The sequence below is a fragment of the Rhamphochromis sp. 'chilingali' genome (assembly GCF_963969265.1).
Source record: "Rhamphochromis sp. 'chilingali' genome assembly, chromosome: 12".
Classification (NCBI taxonomy): Eukaryota; Metazoa; Chordata; class Actinopteri; order Cichliformes; family Cichlidae; genus Rhamphochromis; species Rhamphochromis sp. 'chilingali'.
This window is the reverse complement of record NC_137939.1, coordinates 2,910,103-2,934,079: the sequence shown is the minus strand read 5'-3', so window position 1 is coordinate 2,934,079 and position 23,977 is coordinate 2,910,103. Positions and strand designations below refer to the sequence as shown.

Below are 23,977 nucleotides of genomic sequence, written 5' to 3'. Positions count from 1 at the left end.
TGCATGGGGAGGTGGGGGTTGCAGTACCTGCTTATTAGGATGTGAGTGTGTGACTCTGTGTATACACACACTCGCACACTAATCACTGGAGGCACTCTAGGAAGTGATGCTGTGTAAGGACATATCAAACAGTAGGCTTTGAATGAGTTGGACATTCACTGTACAGCTGATGTCACATTAAAGCTAGCTCCAGTTGGCCTATGTGGTGGATGACTGCTTACTGCAGAATAGAATTTACCTTTAAATTTCTTCGTGTGTTATGTCGTCACTCTGCTTTTATTTATATCTGAATTTGTGCTTTTTTCATCAGATTTTATTAAACACTGCTGTTGGTTTGAGGTACAGCAGCTGTGCTGTGATCCAGTGGGACCACAGGGTTTATTTAGAGGTTGAAGAATTTGCAGATGTAGAAAGGCTTGTGTGCTTAAGAGTGTTTTGCAAATGTTGGAGAATTCAATCCACATGCTGTACCAAAAATCCTTTCACGGGTGGGTAATTCTCATCTGTTGGTATTGGATCTGACTTCCTCACGCCTTCACTGACATTTGGCTCACCTTTCTGCCCTCTTTGCTGCTGATGAGTCCCCGCTACAGCATTCGGCAAACGGCTCGCTCCTTCCCCTGACACGACTGCTCTCACCAGGTCTGTCAGTAAGAGGGAGGGAGGAGGTATGATGCAGAGAGGTGGAGGGGAGGTGACAGAGGCAACGTGTATGTATGCGGTCTCTATGTCCACATGTCCTTCATATTACTCAAGTATATGCTGTTTCCTTTCACTGATCGTGGGAATCTTTTCAAAATAATGAGAATTTAATTGTTTTTCTTCTACTTGCAAAAAGCCAGATCAGTTTAATTGTACAAGGATTCAACAAAGGAAATAGTTGTTTCTCATTTTACCTAGCTAGTGTTAGAGACTGGACCCGGTCATTAAGAGCAGGAGTAGCTGAAGTCAATGTGGAGCACAGGTAAGAACTGAACCTAATATCATATCATCGTCTTCTGCAATGTGTCTTCTTCCGTATAATGGCAGAGTATGCATGACTTCTATTTTTCTTCAATATTGCAGCTGTGTGGTGCAGTTTTTGGGTTTATAAATATGCCTTGGTTACCTCAAATTAGATTATATTTGACAAATATGTGAACAGGTGTGCTTGAAGGTCACTGCTTGAAGGTCTTTCCTTTTCTCAAGTATACATCTGTGGAGATGAGCGCTGTCCTGACAGCTCCACCTGTTTCCTGCTGCTCTCACATCCAGACTGAGCTCCACACGAGTTTGCTCAAATTTCACACAAACATTATTCAAGGAATACATATTTGAGTGAAACTTGTCCCCGTTAACGAGTACACCACTTGTGTTTAACTGTTAGAAAAAAGCTAAATAAAGAATACTTTGCACACTTTCTTGATGATGATAGATTAGATGCTAGATTTTAGATGTTATCTGGTTGACCCATGTTGAGGTTTAATAATAGAGGACTGGCTGGAGAGATGATAATTAGTCTAAATAAAAATACACTGCTTATAATGTGTTGGCTTAGAGCAGAATAATGCGAATCATCATAGTAAAATTTCAGGAAGAAAGGAGTTGTGATGCAAGTGTGTGATCTGAATATGGCCGGAAAGAGAGGCGCCCTGTGCTCCTGTGGTGCTGGTGTAAAAGTGTCAGGAAAGTGTGAGAGTGTGACAGTCAACAGCGACATTCTCCACCTCCGCAGGCAAGTGTGGATTCACAGGACAGGCACACCCACCTGTGTACACACATCCACATACAGTGTTCTCACAGACTCTCTCTTTCTCTTTCTGTAGGAGACAGTCATTGAAACTTTATTAACTTTCTTTCTGAAAAGAAATCATAACAATCATCTTGATAGTTTGATCAAAACATGTTGCTGAAAGGTAAAGAAATAAAGCTTTTAAAAACATGGCTACACGGTGAATTATTAAAATTAAAACAAGCTTAAAACATTTTTATATTTATAGAAATACTCTAAAACACTTCATAGTTTAATTCAAAATTAAGGGAGAAAATCTGTACACAAGGGCACATTGAGTGCTTCTCTAATAGTGTGTCTCATCAACTGTTGGAGTAATGGGGAAAAAATGGATTTCATGCTGGTAAGTTATTTTTGTCGTACTGTATCTGGAATGACAGGAAAACATTTTTCTGTTCGTCTGTGTTTTCTGAAGTGGGACAAAGAATTCAAGCAACATGTTATATGGCTGGCCACATTTCCTGCACACATCCACACCTGATCAATAGTCTAAATTTAGTGGGATGATTATCCCTCACATTTGGAAAGTGATATGCCTGTCAGACTTGCAGGCTCAGGCCGATTCAAGGGGAAAGCAGAGGTCCTTGTGCTCCTGCTCAGCTCCACTTACTCACCAGACAGATTGGGTCCTATGACAAACTCATTATTTGGTTAAAAAGAGAAAGATTGCTGTTTTCCTTTGACATGGTGACTTATTTGTCACATTCTAAGGCAAAGCCAAAGTACGCTGATGGCACCTGCCTGGCCGGCTCACTTTTGACTTTCATAGCCAGTCTCTAAATTCACCACCACAGTGACGAGAGGCACCCAAAGCCCAATATGTGAGCGAGGTTGGGCCTGTACATCAGCATCACCATGCAAAAAAACAGACTTTAGAAGAAGAAAAGAGAAAACTAACACGTCTGGAGAGTCACATACTGTAGTGCCTGCAGGACTCGGAGATGAACTATGACTTGAATTTATGATCAAAAGAAGCTGCATTTTGACTGCGCTCGAGCTCTTGAAGAGAAGTGAGTTACAGTCACCATTGCAAATTTCAGTGAGCGTAGATTTATTGTGTGTTCCCCCAGTAGGATAGCAAGAGGAAGACTTATCTTGGCATTATTTGAAGGGTTGAGTTAGATGTGCACGCTCTTCCTCGGGTTTGATATACAGTATTTCTCACAGTCTGTTGCTGAACATCATTGGATGAGTATTTATAAGCCTTTCATACTCAGCAGTCATTCCTTTTGTATCTGACACTGGCCTCAACAGCTTTGTCTGTTCAACAAATCTGTTGTATATATTTTTCCACTTGAGTGAGGTGTATCTGTCTCAGTCTGACAGGCTTTAAGGCCATAACCAGTTGTGTCAGCTTTCTCTTTGGTTCCCTTATTTACTTCTATGTGTGGTGATGTGGCTCTGAGAACATATTAGCCTTTCAGTTTACATGAGATCATTTTACATTTTGGAAGTTTTCCAAATGCTTGTCTAGTACCAGAGCAGATATTCTGTTTATGCTCAAACAGAAGCAAGGCACCCTGTATTAACAGGCTTACACCAATAGAGGGTAGCATAGATTAAACATTAGCTGGAATCCAGAATTACTTCTGCATACTTTGGCACCTTCAGACTCACTTAAAAGTGATGATAAAGTTCAGTATTAGTCTGTTCTGTGTTAGCACTTTAAAAAAGACTTACCACTTAAAAAAAAATAGAGATTTATATACAAAAGTCAAAGTTAGCGTAAGCCTACTTTAGATTCAACACAGTGTCCTCAGAGGTAAGTGAAAGCTCGCTGATAGAAACGGCTCAAGAAACAGAGTAAAAGCGAAGTATGCTAAAAATTTTGTAAACAAGTTGCAGGATTGTTGACATCATCCTTCAAAACATGGTATATCAAAGTAAATGTTCGGTAATCATAACAAATATCAAGAGTAATAAAAATAATCTTAAGAAGAATTTCTATATTACATTAACCGTCTTCGAGACTACTTAAATTATTGTACTCTTCTTTAATCCTGCCTTATCTCAGCTATTGCACTGACCTATGGGGTAAATCATACAAAATTCAACATAAGACACATAACATATGTCTTATTATTATTTTGCATTACCTTATTATAAATTATTAGTTTGTACAAAAGGCGGGTGTACGACCTTTTAGTTCCCTTTGACCTATGTGTGAAAGTCATTGTGATTTTATAACTTTTGAAATAAAATCAGAAATAATGATAATTATTTTTTTAATCATTGAAGGTACAGATGCAGTTTTTACACTTACATTTTACACTTTCTTGCAATACTTGCAATACTCTATGTAGTGTGACCTAAAGGTTTGTAGCAGTAAAGCACAACTTTCAAACTTGGGAAATCTGACAGTCTCAGGGACACATTTGAATGCAAACAAATTCCTTTAAATGCTTGCTAAAACGACAAAGCACTTTAAAGTTGAAAAACAAAAGCAGTATCTAGCAGTTAATACCCTGCCAATTAAATCTCTATAATTAATTGCTTGTGTAGCGAACAGATGTTTCAGCTGAATGCAACATTGTGTCTGTTTATATACACGGAGCTAATTTTTAGGAAATTCCCCTCCTCTACGATTAGTTTCTGTAATCGGATCACATCGTTCGTGGAAACATTTTTAGAAAATAGTTTTGTAACTATAGACATGCAAATTAAATATGACCATACTTGTTATTTCCTCCACTGATTGTGAAGCAACATTAGAAACACAAGTGGATGGGAGGTGAAATGATGTCAGTTCATTATTCATTATTATCTTTCATTATAACAGGTCCCTGGTGGCATAAGTGTCTCTCTCATCGAGAGGTGACAGAGATTAGCTTTAGAAGGCTCTATGAACAAACAGAGGAACCAATCGTAGTAGAGCAGCTTCCTCCCTTCTTGCTCTCTTTACACAGTGTTTCTCTACATCACCTTTCTCCAAACATACCAGTCCAATAATACCATCTGTCCTCTCCCCAGTGGCCTTCACCTTATCCCTGAGCTTCTTACCCCTGTCCCCCTCTCCTGCCGTCTGCTTTGCCCTCCCTTCTTCTTCTTCTTCTTCTTGTCTTTGGACGATACAGGAGCTCCATGCTCCAATTTCACCCTCTCATCATGACATCCATTAAAGTGGCGCTGGGCCCTGGGCCCCTGTTGGCCCGACAGCACATTAGCTCTCGGCCCATTGAACAACAACAAGGACCGGCTCTGAATTATTGATACCAACACAACTAATGAGGAAACACTATCTCAGGTCTTTTGCTGACACACAAACACACACACACAAATGTTGACGGAACAACTTGCAAGCACAACTATATTAATAACAACTATTGTTCCAGCTGCTAGTGCCACATTTTCAAAAACGAATATTTTCTGTACTCAGTCCATTTCCTGCAGACGTAATGTATGTCTGCGTGGTTTGTCCAAGGAGCCAGAGGCTAAAATTCTTCTTCTAACCTGTCTGTTCCTTTGCACTTAAAAAAAAAGCTTGTTCCACATCAGTAAAGTCCATTATTTTCTCTGCTGGATGTGTCAGATCTTGCTTGCAGTTGTGAAATTTTCTGTGTGTCTTTAAGAGCTACCATATGTTCCATAATACCAACAGTTTTTAGTCATTGGATTTTATCCAAACATAAGAGTCTGTAAGAATTTGAGTGGGTGTTTGTGGCACCTAAGACTGCCAGTGTTTACATACAGTAGCCTAAACGTATGCAGTGGAGCTGCTGTAAAGAGAGGTATTGGAGGTGTCAGCCAGCCTCCTTAGTATTCACTCCAACACCCTGTGACTCACAGCCTCAGCCTGAGAGAGTGAGAAGGGTAGTGGTGGAGCTAGAGATAGAAGAGAAAGAGGGAAAGAGAGAGCAGGACAAGAGGAGGCACAATGAACATCAGGCAGCATTTTCTGTAGCCCCAGGCTCACGTGTTTATATCTGTATGTGTTTGCAAGCATGCCCGCCCAAGGGGATTAATTTTTTGACAGCTTTGTTAAGCCTTCTCTTAAGCGCTGAGCTTCTCAATAACATCGTGGCTGTGTGATTTTCCGAATGTCTCTCTGTGATTTCTCTTCACAAGGGAAGCTGGAGAGAGAGACAGAAAGAGAGAGGCAAAGACTAGTGCTCAACATGACAGCAGGCATTCTTTGAGTGGCTCCTCGGTGTGGAGGAAGTGGACCATAAGAAGCTGGCTGTGAAGCTCCTCTTCATTCACTGACTGCATTGCATTGGTCGATAGTTAAATTTTTCCGCAGCCCATTTTCTGTGTCCGACTCTGTCTGTCTTTGTCTCAATATTCAATCCTTCTGGTTGTCTCTTCATTCCTCTGTCAGTTTGTATTTAGTTTAATCTCTGCCCCTCCTTCTTCTGCTTCCTCCGCTCTGTCGCTTTCTATTTCATCTCTCCTTTTTGCTTGCTCCCCCCCAGTCCCACTCCCAGTCTCAAGTCTATCCCCTTTGATGAAACCACAGATGTTGATAAGAATGTGTAACTTTGTCTGGGTAGGTTGAAAAGATGGAGGGAGGAAAGGGAGAGAAGCACAAAGGCGCACAGCGTTAAGGTTAATCCCCTTACAAGTCCACACACACATGGAGTCAAAGGGTAGCGAGGCGGAGGTAATAAACAGCGAATGCAACAGACAGAAAACCAGGCTCACTGTGAGGGGGAGATGGGTGAGGAGAGTGTGGCAAATAAAAGTGAGAAATTGGTTTTGGGAGACAGCATTTTCAGTCAAGCTCTGTCTCCCCTTCATGACTTCCACTCTGCATGATGACAAGTGCCTGCTGCTGTTCCCATTGGTCGAACCTGCCACCAATCAGAGCAGAGGCATGTAAGGTGCCTTTAGGTTATATCCAATCCCTAAAAAACAAGGAGCAGAGAGAGGGAGAGAAAGCCAGAATGGGAAAGGGAGTTGTGTGCTTCATAGAGAGAGACCAAAGCAGATGTTGACTTTAAAGTAGATCGAACTGCTTTCCTTTTGAAGTGATACAGTAGACAGGAAACTGGTTGTCAGCTGTTTGTTGGAGACCACACCACAATTCCTCCTGGCTGCTGTGGAGAAGAAGATCTTGGCTCTGTAGTCTCCCCCCTGCCAGCGTGATTGGCTGTCACACTTTAGGCTCCCCCTTCTCTCTTTTTCTTCTTCACTCTCTCTCTCTCTCTCTCTCTCTCTCTGTCTCCTCTGTGCTGTCCTGAGGCTTACCTGAGCCACCACTGCAGAAACAGAGGACCCCCCTCCTCACACACACACACACACTCACACTCGTGCTGTTTCTTTCTCACACTCAGTTTTTCACCTGGATAGGGCAGGCGCAAGGGACGGCATGTGCAGCAGCAGCAGCAGTCTCTCCTCACATCTAGCGCTACCTCTCTGAGTTGCCTCTTTCTGGAGAGTGGAGAGCAACTCTGAAAAAGACATTTTGGAGCCATTGTACACTTGGAGAAAACAGGAGAGACGGGGGGCAGTGAGGGAACACTTGTCAACCCAGGGACACCAAAGGCAACGCACAGCAATGATTTTGGGTGAGTTGTTGCTTTTTGGTGCATCGGATTTTAGAAGACATCAGTCAGGCTGTTGAATCACTAATCCCTACTTAAACTTGGCCACCAGCAGCTCTGTTTTATTTATTTTTTTAGTAGTCTGCTTGGTTTTGATTGCACAGAGACATCTGTCAATACCAAGCGCCTGGGTCAACCTCTAAATTACAGATAGTGTTTGTAATTACGCTAATAGTGTGCCATTTATGTGGCAGGTGTGAGTGATGACATAGAAGGTCAAAGCATTTGCACTGGACTGTATCATTATGGTCTGTTTGGTCACATGACCAGACTCCACCACTCTCATGTTCTGTCAGAAGGGGCTAAGTGACAAAGATGGTTTCAGCTGAACTTGGTGATAACTGATGTCATGCGGTTTTATACAAACAGTCAGTGCAGAATTCGTGACTTTCTTCTGATGATTTGTTACTGTGGCACTCAATTTCTCCTCAACCTTGCATTGCTGCCATCCTGATTAATGATAAGCGTCCAAGTCATCAAACACATTTTAAAAAGAAGATTCATTCCTTAGCATGCAGGAGAGTATAGATTCCAGTTACTAGACATTGTTGTGTTGTGAGTCAGCCAGCACTTTCTTCTTTAGTATGCTGGTCTCATAGTGGCCATGTCTAACAGAGGGGATTCTGTGTGGTCTGTGTGCGCTTTGCATTCGGCTTGTAGATTCATACAGAGGTTTTAAAAGGAAATTCGCTTGTAAAAATGTTCTAGAGTCTTCTTATTTGCACATGGCCATGACTGTGAAGCCGTGTGTGCTTACTGCCCATGTATTACTTCGAAATGTGTGTGTGCGTTGATGCACGCTCTCCCGGAGAGGCCACTTTGTTTTAACGCATGCCTGGGCTGATTCAGGCGCAGTTCTGCTTCTCTGCTCTCCCGGCAGGCATGTTTTTCAAGCAGATAACTTTAATGATTATGGGGAGTCATGCAGTCTGAGGTGTGGGAGCTCAAAGTGTGTGTGTACCTGTGAGCTAAAGGTTTTCAACCAGTCACTAAACTTTTTTAGAACAGCCATCAAAGAGATAACTTTTTCACTTTGGGAAGGTTTTTAATTTTTGTTAAATAACATTAAAATTTATCTCTATTTTAAGGGTTATATTTTGCACTTCTGAAGCTGGTTAAAAATGAACAATTCCTCGACTTGAGCCTCATGTAACAGACAAGTACTGTCTTGATCAGGTTGCAGGTGGTAGCAGCTCCCGTAAATGATATTTGGGTAGGATATCTTAACACCAACACCCCCCCCCCCCCCCCCCCCCCAACTACAACTCTGCTGGTTGAGGTTAAACTTTAGCGTAGTCATTGGAGTGTGTGTATTTGAATTTTGATGGAAGCAATATCACACGGAACGTAACTTCTGTTGTGCAGTAACATAAATTTGGCCTCTGCATAAAGACTGATGTCAGTGTTAACTGGTTACGCCACAGATCTTTTTTCTATTTTACAGAAACGGTGATAATGAACTGTGGCTCTAACGTTCAAAATCTGTGTGTTTCTCATTGCATCTAATGATTTGTCAAACCTTTCCACTTCACACCTGCCGAAAAAGCTGACCCAAGGCTTCTGCTTATTAAGTTGTCACTCAGATAGGCATCTTTCATTATTTCTGTCTGAACACTGAGATTTTCTCGTGCCTAACATTCTGCTCCATTTGCATGATGATGTGGCTACTGAGTGATTTGACATTTCTAGCTTTCTTCTTCTGAAAAGGGTAATGTCATTGTAATGACCTTTACAATTCTGGCACTGGTTGATGTCGACCTCCAATCAGCAAATTTCCTGATTAAGCTCCCTGATATAAATCTGCAACGTTGTGATAACATATCTCAATTGGAAATGTGTGTCGTTATAAAAATGCAGTTAAAGAAAGAAATGTGTTTTTGAGTATGCCTGCGAGAACCACATGCTCCAGCGATTGTGTCTGCATGGCTACTGGTGTTTTTCTCTTTCCACTGTTTTCTGTGACCTTGAGCAAACAACCTTTACCAGTGCGGCTCTGTCCCTGATGCTGTACACAATTCTATTGTCATTAGCTTTGTCGGCATTCTGGAGGCCTGACAGAGGCTTTTGGCTGCTGTAATAGTAATGACAATTCTGAAGTTGATCATTGCAATGGCAGTGTGCTTATATACAAAGCTGCAGGCAGCCAGCATAGCTGTCTGTCTGTCTGCTGTCTGTCTGTCTGGCATGGGCTCTGCACCGAGGTATTGGTATGAGACTGCTGCTGGTCAGTACATGCGTGTGCGCGCATGTGTGTGCGCGTGCGTGTGTGCATGTCTGTGCACGTGTGCATGTGTGTGTTTGTGGATAAAAAAGAGAGAGAAACAGCAAGAGAACAATGGCGACCTAATAACGAACATGATCGCTGGGCTCCTGTTAGTGTAGAGCTTCTCAGTTGACTGTGGAGTCATGGTGATCAGCCGCCATGATGTCTAGCACAAACCATCTACGCCTGCAGTGAGTTCCTGGTGTGGAGTCCACATTTAGACAGGAACTGTCTGTATTGCCCTCTTACTGTCACCAGATATTGCATGGTGACTATCTGACAAGCATTCCTGGTAAAATCTACTTTGTTAGCATCATTGCAAAGTTTTTGGGGGAGGACCTGTCATGTCATGAGCAGTTCATGTTTAAACGTTGCTTCATGTCTCATCTGTCTTGTCTGTTTGAGTCAGATCTGACCTCCCGAGCTCAGGGCCATGCAGCCGATCTGTCTCTTTGTTTTTGTGTTTGAGCGTCCACTCCTACCTCATCTGTCTCCATAAAGTTTATCTTTCTGTTCCTGTCTGCATAGCTATTGCTTATTCCATTCACCGAGCTCTGCAACCCCCTTCTTTTAATTGACTGCACACACCTGGTTCCAGAGGTCAAGTCAAAGACATCATAAAAAAATGTGTTTGAGCAGATCAGCAATGCCCCCCATCCCCATTTTCTTCATGACTGTGCTGCTCTCTTTGTTTATGTCAAAGTGACATAGTAATTATAACTCATTAATGAGCCAGATATTTGGTATTCATGCCCCAGTATTTTTCCTTTATGCTTCTTTGCATATCCAAGACATAAGGGGAATACTTGAGAGCTGCTGGAACTGCAGGAATTCTGCAACCCCATTTTCTACCTTTCTGCAAAGTGGACCTCTGGTTTCACCAGTTTGTGTTGTAGAATATCATGATGCCATTCAGCAGGAAGAGGTAAGACTATGGCATTGTGCTGTGTGATCTGTGTGATGAGTAGCTCAGTGTGCTTGACCCACTTCACCTTTATAGCTGCTCTGCATACCAAGGCACAGAATAAAAAAGACTTATTCCCATGACAGTAATTACAATATGCCACAAAGGTCAGGGCTGACCTGGCATGTAAGATAAATGTGGCACTCATTTGTAGGGGGACTGTATAATGTGTGTGCAAGGGATATTAGGTGGATATATGTGTGAGCAGGAGCAAGTAGCAGGCTTGCCACTTCTTTCTTTAAGTCTAGCTCACCCCTGGTTTGTGGAGATCCCTCTTCCATCAAAAAGCTGCTAGGTCTCATCCCCTCCCTGCCTGGCTTTCTCTGTTGCTCCATTTGTTTATGCTGGAGTGACTGTGTGTCAGCAGGTTGTCAATACTGTCTGTAAGAGACTCTAATGAATAGGCCTGTTATTGGACTGGTGGGATGGAAACCCATTGTGTTTGTTTGTGTGTGCGTGTGTGTGTGTGCACGTGTGTGTGTGGCACACTGCGGAGCAGCAAAAGGTAAAGGTGTGTGATTTCCTGACTCCCATGTTTCCACTGGTCTCCCCGCAGTGCCCTGTATTAAAGGTTTTTTTTAGTGAAAATTAGAATGATCCTGGAGTAAACATAGTATTTTTTTGTGAGTTATAGTCATAAAGTAAAAAAGCAAACAGTGAAAATAAAACCGATTTGTGCCGTTTATGAAGCACCCACTAGGGCCCACGGCACCTGCCACCACCACCAAAAAAACCTGGCGCTTTGCTGCTGCGCTGTGAAGCACAGAAATGCACCTGTGCGTGATTATGGTGTCACATTAGTGCATTCACCAAGGCAAGCTGGCTGACTACTTACTGGGAATCCTGGGGCTACAAGACACCTGGGAGTTGAAGCCTGGAAAATGTTCTGTATGCTTCAACAGTCTGTCTGATCACAAAGTGGAAAGAGGCACAGATGATTCTTCACACTGCAGCTCTCTAGTGTTTTCAAAGAGACAGTGTTGCCTTTATCATGTAGAGGTGTAATATTTTTTGTCATCTATTTTCCTGATGTCTTTGCTTAATTGTGCTCTTTTTTTTCATGACAAAGCTTACTAATAACTTGATTGCCTTTTATTTTATGTTCATGAACTGTGACTTTCTTTTCTTTAGGGTTTCCTGTGTGCAACAAAAAATTGTTAATATGTTTATTTACATTCCCTATGCAAGGTGGCTTAACATTGCACAGGTGTTCTCTTTTGCCCATACTGGTATTGAATCACCTTGTGTCATACAGCTGCTTTGATGAAAGACTGGAGATCAAAAGCTTTGCTTCCTTTTTAACACTGCACTGCCACTGGTTAAATATTTAAGTAATCAGTGTTTTTACATTACATGAAAATATAAAAAATCACATTTCAGCTCTCTCTTCAGTACTCTCTCTCTCACTATAAGGGTTAGTGAATCATAACTGAGTTCAGAACAACTCCTGTGAAAATGCTGAGCACTTACATGGCACTCTGTTATGCAATGGTTTATTTTATTCATCTCTAACATAATTTGAAATACTTGGACTATTAGGACAGTGCAGTGACATAAATCTATAATAAGACCATTTTTATATTCACTGCTTGTTGAATGTTTGATTTAATTGCACACAAATTCTGCAAATTAAATTGAAGAGATTTGAGTATTCAGTGTATACTGTTATTATCTGATTCAGCAGTTTGTATGTCATATATGAAATCGTGAAATAATTCCTATACTCAAATGTTTATTTGATCTCTTATTCCTTTTGTTATCTCCTTACTGATCACACTCATGTATAGAAAGAATCAAGCATTTATGATGATGTAATGATCTGATAATTCACTTGCAGTTTTGTAAGGTTCAAACGGCAGCCAAGTGTAAAAAGGTTGAGCAAAGCTAACGTTTGGCTGCGAAAGATGTTGCATTAATCATGCCTGTTCTATTTCTGTGTGCTCAAACGAGAAGAGAGTAGAAGTGGAGGGGGAAGAGAACGAGGAAAGCAGATAGATAAAATGGAGTGAAAAGTGTCCTCATGAAAGAGAATTAGCTCTTTCCAGCTCTGGGGGGGAAGAGGAAATTCCTCTGAGTGCTGTTGAGATAGGGTTTCACACAAAGACAGAAGAGAAATCAATTGAGTTGCAGCAAGGTCATTTCATAGGAGCATGGCTAGCAAGGAGGAAGCTAAAGGGTAGAAGGAGGATCTCCATGAAGCACAGAATGAGAAGCGGGATTGAGTGAGTAGTGTAGGAGGACTGGGACCTAAGCGATAAAGAAGGAAATGAGAAAACAGTGAGATGAGGAACGCTGGATGTGGGGTGGAGTGACAATTCTTTGGTTACAGCTAGGCTAAAGGGTGAAATCCATGCTTCCTTGTGACAGCAAACATGGAGCACTTCTGTCTCTGTATCATCTGACTCATACCAAGAGGAAATATGAGCAGTATATCTAACATACTGCTGTCCTAAAGCTCTGGCTGAACTTCACTTATAACCACAAGGACATGTCCTCACTATGGTACCTCAGTCATCTAAACAAATCTCACTTTGCTCAACTACATACTGCTGGGCACACAGACTGAATGAATGCTACCAGCGTTTGGTTCCAAGAAGCCTTAAGCTAGCTTTTAATCCTTAATGTTACATGAACAGCTCAAAATAGCTTAAATCTCCACCCCTAACGCCTTCCCTCTGCCAACTAAATCTCTTCCAGCATGTTTAAATGTATGTATGATGCTTGATCATGAGTAGCAGAAAGGCTGGGTGACAAAAAGGCGTCAGTAGGTTGAGCTCCGACCTGCCCTCTGTGGAGTCTTGCCCATTGACAGCTAGTGTAGCTAGAGCTATCAGAAGGGTTTAGCGCAGTCTTGGATGAGTGCCGGGGAAGCCTCACTAGCAGGTAGTTATGGAAACCGCATGGCGTAGGTCTTAACACAGGCGTCTGGTATGCACACCTGTCTTTGAACAAGTTCTCCCCTGAACATGCGGCCCTACCCCTAAGTAGGAAAGCGGGAGGGATGATAAGGGACTCTGCCGGGACCTGCACCACAGCTCCCTGCCTTGGGGGTGCACAGGGAAGGTAAAGAGAGGTGTGGATTAGAAGGCTGTAAGGGACGCAGGGGTGAAGAGGTACCTGAGGTCATTCATGTGAGTCGTGTATCTCATTGAAAAAAACACCTTTTTGCATTTATGCATGTAAAGATTTTCCACTGGGCAGCTTTGCCTAATGCAGCAGCAGCAGCAGCAGACACTGTTGTGGGACGCACAGATGGAGGAATGGTTGCTTATATATTTAACATAACTTTCAGCTAACATGCAGTGGCAGTAAATGTAGTTCAAAAGAGAACTGATAAAATGTAACAAATGGAACCGAAGAGGAAGGATGGAAACAAACATTTCCATAAAATTAGCATAGTCAGGATTGGTGCACTTGTCCCAGTGAGACAGGAATTACCGCATGAACATAAGCGACTTCACATTACATTTGTCAAATCTGAATAATGGTGGTTAATGTTTGGGCTTGTAGTGGTTTTGCTTATTAACTGTAGCATGAGACGTTTGACAGCACAGCAAAGCAAAACATTTGCCAGCCCATACGCTATAAAAGTAACATTTCTGCCTCCAGCCTAAGTTTTCTCATTTTCACCTGCAACCGTTTGTGTAAATGCGAGGTTTTATTTACAGTAGCGAGAAGATGGCTTTTGTGTTCGTTCTAGGCCAATAATCACCAAGCAGCCACTGCCACAAATCTTCATTAGAAGATTAGCCTGCAGAGAGACAGCTTGTGTGTATTGTTTATTTATTTTGGGGAGTTTTGCTGTTATTAGTGCTGCTGCATACACCAACATCAGCCTTGGTTTCAGACTGCTGCCAGTTAGAATTTGTGAATATGAGCAAAATTCACCTGAGACTCGCAGTCTTCAAAACACATGCACACCAACAGTCTGTCCTTGTGGTGTTTTATTTTTCAAATCCTTACCCTCCTCTGTCTGTCCGCATCTTTCCCATGCATATGCTCAAAACAATATATATACATATATATATATATATATATATATATATATATATATATATATATATATATATATATATATATATATAAAATGCTGTCAGCTTGCTCTCTTAAGGTGCATCAGCTGCCCAGTAGGTACTCATGCTCAAGACAGAACAAATTAAGGTCACAGCAGGGAGAGGACAATGCCATGTGTGTCTGTGTGTGGGTATATATGTATATTTTTTATATATATATTTTTTTCCTTTTCTGACCTCCAAACAGTGGCATGACTCCAGAGAGTGGTGTTGTCAAATGGCTCCTGTCCCACTCAGAGGACACTGACCCTCACTGCACCATTTTGCAGGATAAAAGGTGCCATCCCCCACATTTGACTTCAAACTAGGAAACAGAGTGACGACTGAAGACCGTGGTATTAAATTTCCCTTTTGTGCCAGCGATGGTTGTTTCTCATCCTCAGCTTTTAGTTTCATTGTACCTCTACTAAGAAAACCTATTGTGTTTAATGTTTAAATTTAATAACACTTTCAAAGCGGTGCCAGTTTCAGCAGCACCTGCTAAAAACAGAAAAATAAAATCTTTTCTTGAAATTGCCTTTTTTTTCTTAATTCACACACCATACTAGATAAATAAAAAAGGTAAGAAAGAAGTAACAGAAGGACAAGCTGGAAACTGAAGCATCTTCTATCATCTGCAATCAGCAGTGTTGGGAAGGTTACTTTTAAAATGTATTCCACTACAGATTACAGATTACATGCCCCAAAATGTATTTTGTAACGTATTCTGTTACGTTACTCAATGAGGGTAACGTATTCTGAATACTTTGGATTATATAATCATGCTTTTTACAACTACATGAATGTACTATTGCTGTGTGAATTATTACTTTTACTGAAGGTTACTCGCCATACGCTCGTCAGGCACTCTTTTTGGCTGCAGTGGTTATTATTATATTTACATGCTTCCAGCTCCCGTTTCTGCTCGGTGACAAATCGTACTTTTCCACTCTCCTTTCCCCCCCTCCCTCGCTCACAGAGTTGCAGTCCATTCTCCCTGCAGCACGGACTACACTGCCCATGAGGCTACATGCTATGCCTGTAACACTCTGCCTATTGCCTTCATATTAAATCATTTTTGTGAATATTTTTTTTAAATATTGCTTCACATCATTATGGGCGGCGAGATTGTGTCTGGGGGTGGGCGTCCGGGTACACACCGGCATTAGAGCCTCCTAATGCGTGTTTTGTTTGGGGCGTGGAAACCAGAAATAGAGAGGGCATAGCTGAACATATGAAACAGGAAAATACCGCCGTGTAATCCATTTATTTCAGCAAAGTAACTGTATTCTGAATACCACCTTTTTAAACAGTAACTGTAACGGAATACAGTTGCTCATATTTTGTATTTTAAATACGTAACGGCGGTACATGTATTCCATTAGTCCCCAACACTGACAATCAGTTTTATTCTCCTTCACTAAAAAAATTTGTCATATTGTCCATATATGTGTGGGTCCTAACTACCACATTGTGGACCTCGACCCGTAGCTGCTAACTGGCTTAGTTTAAGTGTTTTCACATCACACAGCTGAACGCTAAAATTATGACACTTTAACAACTAAGTTCCTCTCTAAAAATATTTTTAAAAACCCTTTTGATTCCACTGTTTTATCCTTTATCCACTGGCAGTTTTTCACCCGGCCCTAAGCATGAAATACTTGACCCATTTCACTAGAAACCAAAGATGACTATTGATTTTAATCCTTTTAGACCAGCCTTGTATTCTTCAGAGCGCTGAAACAGGGCTGGTCAAAGTAACTAATGACCTTAACAACAGCCAACTGTTCGCTGCTAATTTTCCTCAATTTTCGCCCAGTCTTCAGTCAGTCGGAATCATGCAGATTTATTGGACAGTCTTTTTTTTATTTATCATTTATCATTTGTTAATGATAAATGTTTTTTTCTTCACCTATGCCGCCCACGTGATATGTTCCAAAAGCCTCTATCCATAGCCATTTCCCCCCCTTTGTCTATATGCTTCCACTGGAGCATATTATTAGAAAGCACAGTATTGATTTTTCTTTTCTATTTATATTTGCTGCATCTTCTACTGTAGCTTCCATTTAAAATGACTATACAAAGCAACCAAAAACACCAAATCTGTCATCTTGTCTCTCTGATTACTGCCGTTCTGCACACTAGCTGGACTATTCAGCTTTATTGCTCCATTGTTCTTCTTCATGCTGATCTTCAAAAGGTCTTAGTTGCTTCTTTAAATTGTCACATCTAGAATATTGCAACTCATTATATTGGATTGTAAGATTTTGATTTTGTTTGTAAAGCTGCAGCTTTACAACCATGTGTGAATCCTGAACTCCTCAGCTAGGGGTTTTATTTCTATCCATACCTGTTTGCTTCTTTTCTTATTAATATTTTAAGTAGCTTCTATTCTTTTGTGTAATGGTGAGTTTAATGCAAAATCATAATTATTCCTACAGTATTTGTATATATAGTTGTATATTTATTTAATTCTTTCCCACCTCTGAATGGATGAATGTATGAAGTGATAGATTTCTTGTGGTTTTATTCTATTTATTTTGCTCCTTTCCATCCACCTACCAACTCTTGACATGAGGTTGCTTGGTTATCACACTGGCTGGTCCTGGTGGGTCCATAAGTTCCAGAGGCCTTGTCTCTGCCAACCAAAGCCTCAGACCTCTCCTCAAGGGCAGTATCGTATTCTGCCTGACTGTGCGTGCCTGTGTAATCCATAGCTGCAGGGAGAGTGACCTTCACAGCAGGCAGCCTCGCAGCAGGTTGCGTCGCATGGGCTCAGGAAAGAGGACAGGCTGGACAAAAAGGGTGCTGAGGGCAGGACACAGCAGTTCTTAGATAATTAGCCTTTCTTGTTACATTTTTCTACATGTTGGTTCTTCTTTTCCTAAAGGAGCAGATATATATTTTAGAACATTACATTTCTGTGGGACATGTTTCGGTGTTTCCTTTAAATACATTCCCTTTAATTGCTCTAAATTACAGTGAGTGCCACTTGCTTTCGGCCCTTTAAAAAAACTTTTGTATCATTCACTTTGTGCCGCAGATATTAGGTCCCATGGCTTTAAATGGTGGAATGCCCAATCTTGAACATTATGAGGAAATAGATTCATCACCACCTAGTCTGTCTTAAAACTTTCTGCAGTTTGCTGTCTCTAGGACAAAATGCTATTTATGATGTAAAATTTGCTGTCTGCGTCCAGTGCACACTCCTGAAGTAAAGGTGAAGCCACAGCCGGGAAAAAGTTATTGACAGTTATGGGAGGAGATGACGCAGCCAAATAAGTCTCTGCTCATGAATGATGCATGTCCTCACTGGCCCTGACGGAGAAAGAGAGTGAAGCTGGATGACAGCTGGGGTGCTGTGTGTGCATGGTGCAGAACAAGGTGAGACTCTTTACTGTACAGCCCAGCGCCCTCCCTTCCTGTCTGTTCCCTCTTTCCTTCCTTTAGTTTCTCTTATCCAACTACACACAAATATACACAAAATTGGGAGGCGGAGCTGTTACTCTCCACAGTCTTCGGTGTTCCTGTATAACCAAACACTGACCTTTACAATGCTCTGATTTCCTGCGTTCTCCTACCCTTTGCTCTGTCACTCTTAGAGACCCGCTCTCTTTTCTCTCCCTCTCACGGAGCCCCTCTTGTTCATCAGAAACAATCATTGTGTTTTTCATCTCACTGCCCTGCTCTGCCGCAGTCTGAGCCTCCAATAGCAGGATGGAGAGAGATGAGAGTAAAGGGGGTGGGTGTGGGAGGTATGCAGCATGCAGGGCACAAACGGGAAAGTCTACATAATGGTTTGTTGTCGTCATCACTGTAGCGTCACAGCTGTCTATCCTTTTAGCAGCAGCTAGAACACAAACGCGCAGTCTGCATCATCGGCGTGCCATGGAAACTCAGTATAAGAACAGAAACAGACATGATTTAAGAACTGTGGTCAAACCTTTAGAAACTACAATAGCAGCCTTCGATAGACACATGATTTTTGGTCAGAGCACGTTTGCATAAAATGGGGAATCAAATAGAACTGAAGAGAGTTGTGTCATCTGGTTCTCTTGGTCTCCTTCTTTAGATAAATGCACCTGCATACATATGTCAGCATTGACCTTAGGGGAATCTGAAAATCTCACGTGTCCTGTTTGCTATGTTTGAGATAGTTGAGAAAGGGTATAACTTGGAGGATAATTGCTGGTGACAAACTACCTCTTCAGACATGGCTACATTGACTTGGATAGAGTATTTGTCCAAGGGAACCTAACAGTGATAGATCTAAATACTTTACGAAGCGAGCATCTGAATAAAACATTGTGCACGGGAACCACATCACTGGGGAAAGCCATTAATTCTCAGATTAGTAGCAAGTGGCTAATGTAGTCCATCACTGTGTAAAGCCGCGTAGCCCTGCACCACCCAAACAAACACATCAATCTGACTAACAGTGTGTGTCAACATGCTCCTTGATTACCATGCTAAACCCAGAGCAACCCACAGGAGCCCAAAGGAGATCATTAAAATCTAACATGCACACTTGAATATAGCTTCAACTCAAAATTCATTTTTTACACACACACACACACACACACACACACACACACACACACACACACACACACACACACACACACACACACACACACACACACACACACCACACACACACACACACACACACACACACACACACTTTCTCTAATATTCGAAGTTTACAGGCCAAAGGTAAAGTGGTGTGCAATAGCAACGCTCCTGTTGTGCGTTGCTATTGCACAGATTCCTCCGTACACAGAAACAAATGATGCATCTCAACAGTTGATATTCAGGCACAGATTTTATAGCACTTCAGCAGTAATGTCATGTAAATGTGTTGTGAGTGTCAGAGATTTCGTGTTGTGTTAGTGGAGCAGAGTATGCCTGGAGGGTGCAGCAGGATGAGGGTGTGCGAATGTGTGCGCACGATTGAGTGTCTCTGTAGAGTGCTTAGTCTTTAGGTGTTCTGTGTTTTAGGCTCGAGTTAAGATCATTTAGAAAATGTAAAGTTTTAGGATAATAAATAGCCGAAATGTTGGTTTCATATATAACAAGAAAAAGGGAGGCACGTATAGGTATTTGACCTGGTTCAAAATACTATTTAATATCAAACCACAGTGTTCCTGTGAAATAATGTTGCAACTTAGCTTTCCTACCTGATAAAAAAACACGTTCTGTCAAGAGCAATGTGTTTTTATTGGAGGAATGCAGACCCTGTCTGAGCTCTGTATTCCCTGTCTCCTAAAAGGTTTTCATATAACTAAAGAAACTAAAGTTCTCAATTAACTTGGAAGAAACACTATTTTTATCTAGACCTACATTTGTAATCAACACATCTTTTCCATTTATGGTCTTGTTTTCCTGCAGCTGCTGCTGCTCCTTTTTTATACGACTAAACATACGTCAAATGGAGCTGCATTCTTGTCTCACATAACTCAGAAAATGGAGGAAAAGCTTCAAATGTGAGTAGCTTTATAAATAGCTCCATTTTATTATCTTTTACTAAGCTAACCCAACTAGTTTCCGTGCCTAAGTCTAACCGAAGAGTGTGTGAAAATAAAACTTGAAAGTATTTATGAGGACCCAAAAGGATTGGTGAAATAGATTATTGTTATCTATAGTAAATATACCAGAATCGCAATGGGATGTGATGAGGAAAGCAATGTTGCAATGTTGTGCACTTTTGTGTTGTGCATCCTCCTTTGCTTGTGAGACATCTTTCATTATCACCTCGCTTCCTTAGGATTGGAAATATGCTGCCACTGCACATGGTAATCTCACACATACACACACATGCACACTCGCTCACCATGGTACCATTGGGCTGTCTTCCAACGTTAATACACAGGGCTGACGATGTTGTGGGACTGCGTGCACGTCACACTGTCACAGCATAGCAAAGGAATAGAGAGCGAGGGAGAAATGGAAGGAGGAGGATTAATTTTGGATGCATGGCATGTGGAGTTAAGATAACCATCTTTTTCTGCGGCTCTTCTCCACCACATGGTTTGTTCAATTACCATTTACTGCAGAGACAGAGAAGGGCAGATAGAAAGAGAGGGAGAGAGGGGAACAGTGAAAGGGAATAGCGGGAGCCATGGAGGAGGTGGAGGGGAGGCGCTCAGTGATGGAGGGGATGAGGAAGTAGACGTGAAAGAGTTGGAGAGAAGGGAGTGAGTGCAAAAATAGAGGAAGACAATAAAACCATTCTGTAAAGGGGTAAGGAGAGAGCATAGGACACGGAGAGGGACGTGTGGTGCGCACAAACGCGTCAGAGTGTCACGTCCTTACCTGACACGACAGCGACAAACATAACATTTCTGGTTTGATTGTGTAACAGCTTCGTAAAAGCAGGGCTTCTGTTACGAAATGCTGCCACTGTTTTTGCTTTGATAAGTGTCAAAAGCTGCGAGTGTAGCTTAAAAAAAATTACTTATTCAAACAGACTATTCCCACTTCTCTGCATGGGGTACCAACTGTACCAAATTGAGATATTCTGAGATGGAGCTCGATCCACCAGCCCCTCTCATCTCCCCCTTCTTTCCAGCATCCCCACTTTTAAATCCTAATCCCTCCCTCCTTATGTTTCTTCAACCCTCCCCCCCACAACTATTTTCTCCCTCTCTGTCTCTCTTTCTCTCTGTGTCTCTGGCTTTCTCTGGGTCCAGTATATGGAGCAATTACAGAGATGATATCCACTGTCAGTCAGCGGCTCACAGATGAAGCTGGGCCTCTTTAACATGCTAATGGAACGCCAGATTCAATCAGGGCTTTGTGTGGCAGAGGGGAGGGCAGTGCCACTCATTAAAAAATAAATCATAATAACAAAGAGGCCCGGGCAGCACAGGCAAGCAGCACATACACTGCAGCATCAGACTTGGTTTTCCTCTCTGCTTTCTCAGAGCCCTCTCCTTGACTACTGTCCCTCTCTTTATGAGATTATGTCAAATCAGCACTTTGTCCTATCAGGCTTTGTTAATCTTTCCCCCGCTCTTGTCACTGTCGGATATGTAAATTTTGGAAAATTTTACAGAGAGAAGCTGACATCTCTTCCTCCCGTTTCCAGTCTTTGTGATAAGATGAGCAAAACTGGAGCTTCTCCATATGGAAAAGAAATTGAAAGAAGAAGAAAGTAGTTTATTATTTATATGTATTTTATCTCTGAATATCTCTTTGGCTATATACCACAGTTAGCTCAGGAATGTGGCTCCTTTTGTCATTTTGCACATACAACATTAACTTTGGTTTCTTTTTTAGTTAAACCTTTTGGATGAGTTGGACTCCCATTTGCCTTCAGAACTGCCTAAATTCTTTGTGGCTTAGATTCAACAAAGTGCTGGAAACATTTCCCAGAGATTTTGGTCCATATCGACATGAAAGCATCACACAGTTACTGCAGAGTTGTAGACTGCACATCCATGATTTAAATTATCCACACACATTTTAAAGGCGCTCGAAATCCAATGACTGTGGAGGCCATTTGTGTGCAGCCAACTCATTGTCATGTCCGCAAAATCAGTTTGAGATGATTTAAGCTTTGTGACATGATGTGTTATCCTGCTGGAAGCAGCTGTCAGAAGACGGGTACACTGTGATCATAAAGGAATAGACACGGTCAGCAACAATACTTAGGTAAGCTGTGGCATTTAAATGATGCTCAGTTGGCTGACGGGCTCAAATGGTTAACATTTCATCTAATGTTCTGTTTTAACTTTAGTGAGCCTGTGCAGACTGTGCCTAAATGGACAGTTAGTGTCATGTGATTTCCTGATTAGAGTAAATATATGCATCAATGAGCAGTTGAACAGGTGTACCTAATGATGTGGTTAGTGAATGTATTGATAAGCATGAGCTTAAAATAAATAACTTGAAAAAAGAAGGAGGGGCCACATGTATAAGTCATACCGGACATGCAAGCCTTACATGAAACATAAGCATTTACTGTTAGACAGCATGATAAATGCTTTTTATTTCTATTTCTTTTGCATATTGATAAAGACCTTTATTTATTGACCTTTTTGGATAGCTCTCTCCTGAAAAGCAAAAAGGTGAACTTTTCTGCTTGATAAATTGATGTGTATGTTGACAAAAATATAATTCTACCAAACTGAAGGTAAAACCTCTTAAGCGCCTCACAAAGGCAAAGAGGATATTGTACAACTGATGAGCAAATTGATTCAGATACATATGCCTTGCCAGGTTACCCTTTAATCTTATGGCTCTCCAATTGGAAGCCAGTGTTGCTCATCTCCAGGTGTCCCTGCTACCCTGTTGTAGATTATGATTGAACACAGCTACAGTAAGGTGTCGTCACATGTCAGCGTGAATGTTTGCTTCACAAGTCTTTTGCTTCACAGGGACGAAGCTCTGATGTAATTCAGCTGTCACATTTAACAAGCATATTGCACCACATTCAGTGTCTGATATCCTCATTACTCTCGTTACCATACTGCTTTGGATTGCTTCTCAAAAGCCAAGCGCTCCTTTTATCCATAATGCGCTTTGTTTAAGATCTCTCCATGGAGGTGTGATTCATGGATGCTCAGTTCCTCTTTATTCATCATGCATCAACACTAAAAGAAGAGAGGCAAGTTTGTGTGTGTGCCTTTTGTGCTTCACATTTCTATAGACCAAAGATTTATTATAGCTAAGATCAACCTGAGCTCACTGAATAATGCATCACCTGCTATCATGGAAAAATATGCTGAATATGTCTCAGCTGAGCTTAAAGGTGTGGAAGTGGGTATGAGAAGTGTAAAGCTCGCTCTCGACTTAGCTCGTAAGTACGAGACAACCAAAGGAAAGCATTCCTCTCAGCTTTGACAAACGAGCTGGGGTCTGGTTCACAGAGGTTTCCCTTTTTCATAAAGTGAGCACTGCCATGGGAATTAGCATCCATGCGGGGTGTTTTTGTGTGGCCAAATTTATATTAAAAATCTCTTCAAGAACTTTTTCAGCTCAGCTTTTTGAATTTCAGAATTTCAATTTTATGCCTAAAATTGCTTTGTGGCTTGCCTTCCATATCTGACTGTAGTTGTGGGGTGATGAGTTCTGATTTAAACAAAATTGTCATTTCTCGACCTCAATGACAAATGACATGACAGCAGAGACCCCAGAGCACTTAAAGAGATTGAGCCGTGGTAGGATTGCTCAGAACTGGACAGAGAGCCGCGTGTTAGAGGACATGCTCGTTAGTTATCATATTCATAGAAATGGCACTGCAGGCCTGAAATGAAAGCAGCGCTTGTCAACCTCATAAAGTATCCTCCCCCTCTCTATTAGGCTGATAGCATATTGCCCTCCATCCTCCTTGGGGAATGGAAGTCGTTGAAATAGAGTGGCAAACACAAGCAGGGGCAC

General features: G+C 41.6%; 1 protein-coding gene across 5 annotated transcripts in view; it reads left to right on the top strand.

The window, feature by feature from the left end:
• The first annotated feature begins 671 nt into the window (after nt 1–671).
• Nucleotides 672–23,977, top strand: part of znf385a (zinc finger protein 385A) — a 55,518-nt gene continuing 32,212 nt past the window's right edge. Inside the window, exons 1-2 of one of the 5 annotated variants that reach the window (XM_080898289.1) lie at nt 673–964; nt 7,061–7,278. In XM_080898289.1, coding sequence (XP_080754415.1) covers nt 7,269–7,278 — 10 coding nt within the window. In that variant the 5' untranslated portion in view covers nt 673–964; nt 7,061–7,268. Of the gene's footprint in view, nt 965–2,647; nt 2,782–6,641; nt 7,279–23,977 lie in introns of those variants that run through there. The other 4 variants (XM_080898290.1, XM_080898287.1, XM_080898286.1 and 1 more) reach the window with 4 other exon arrangements.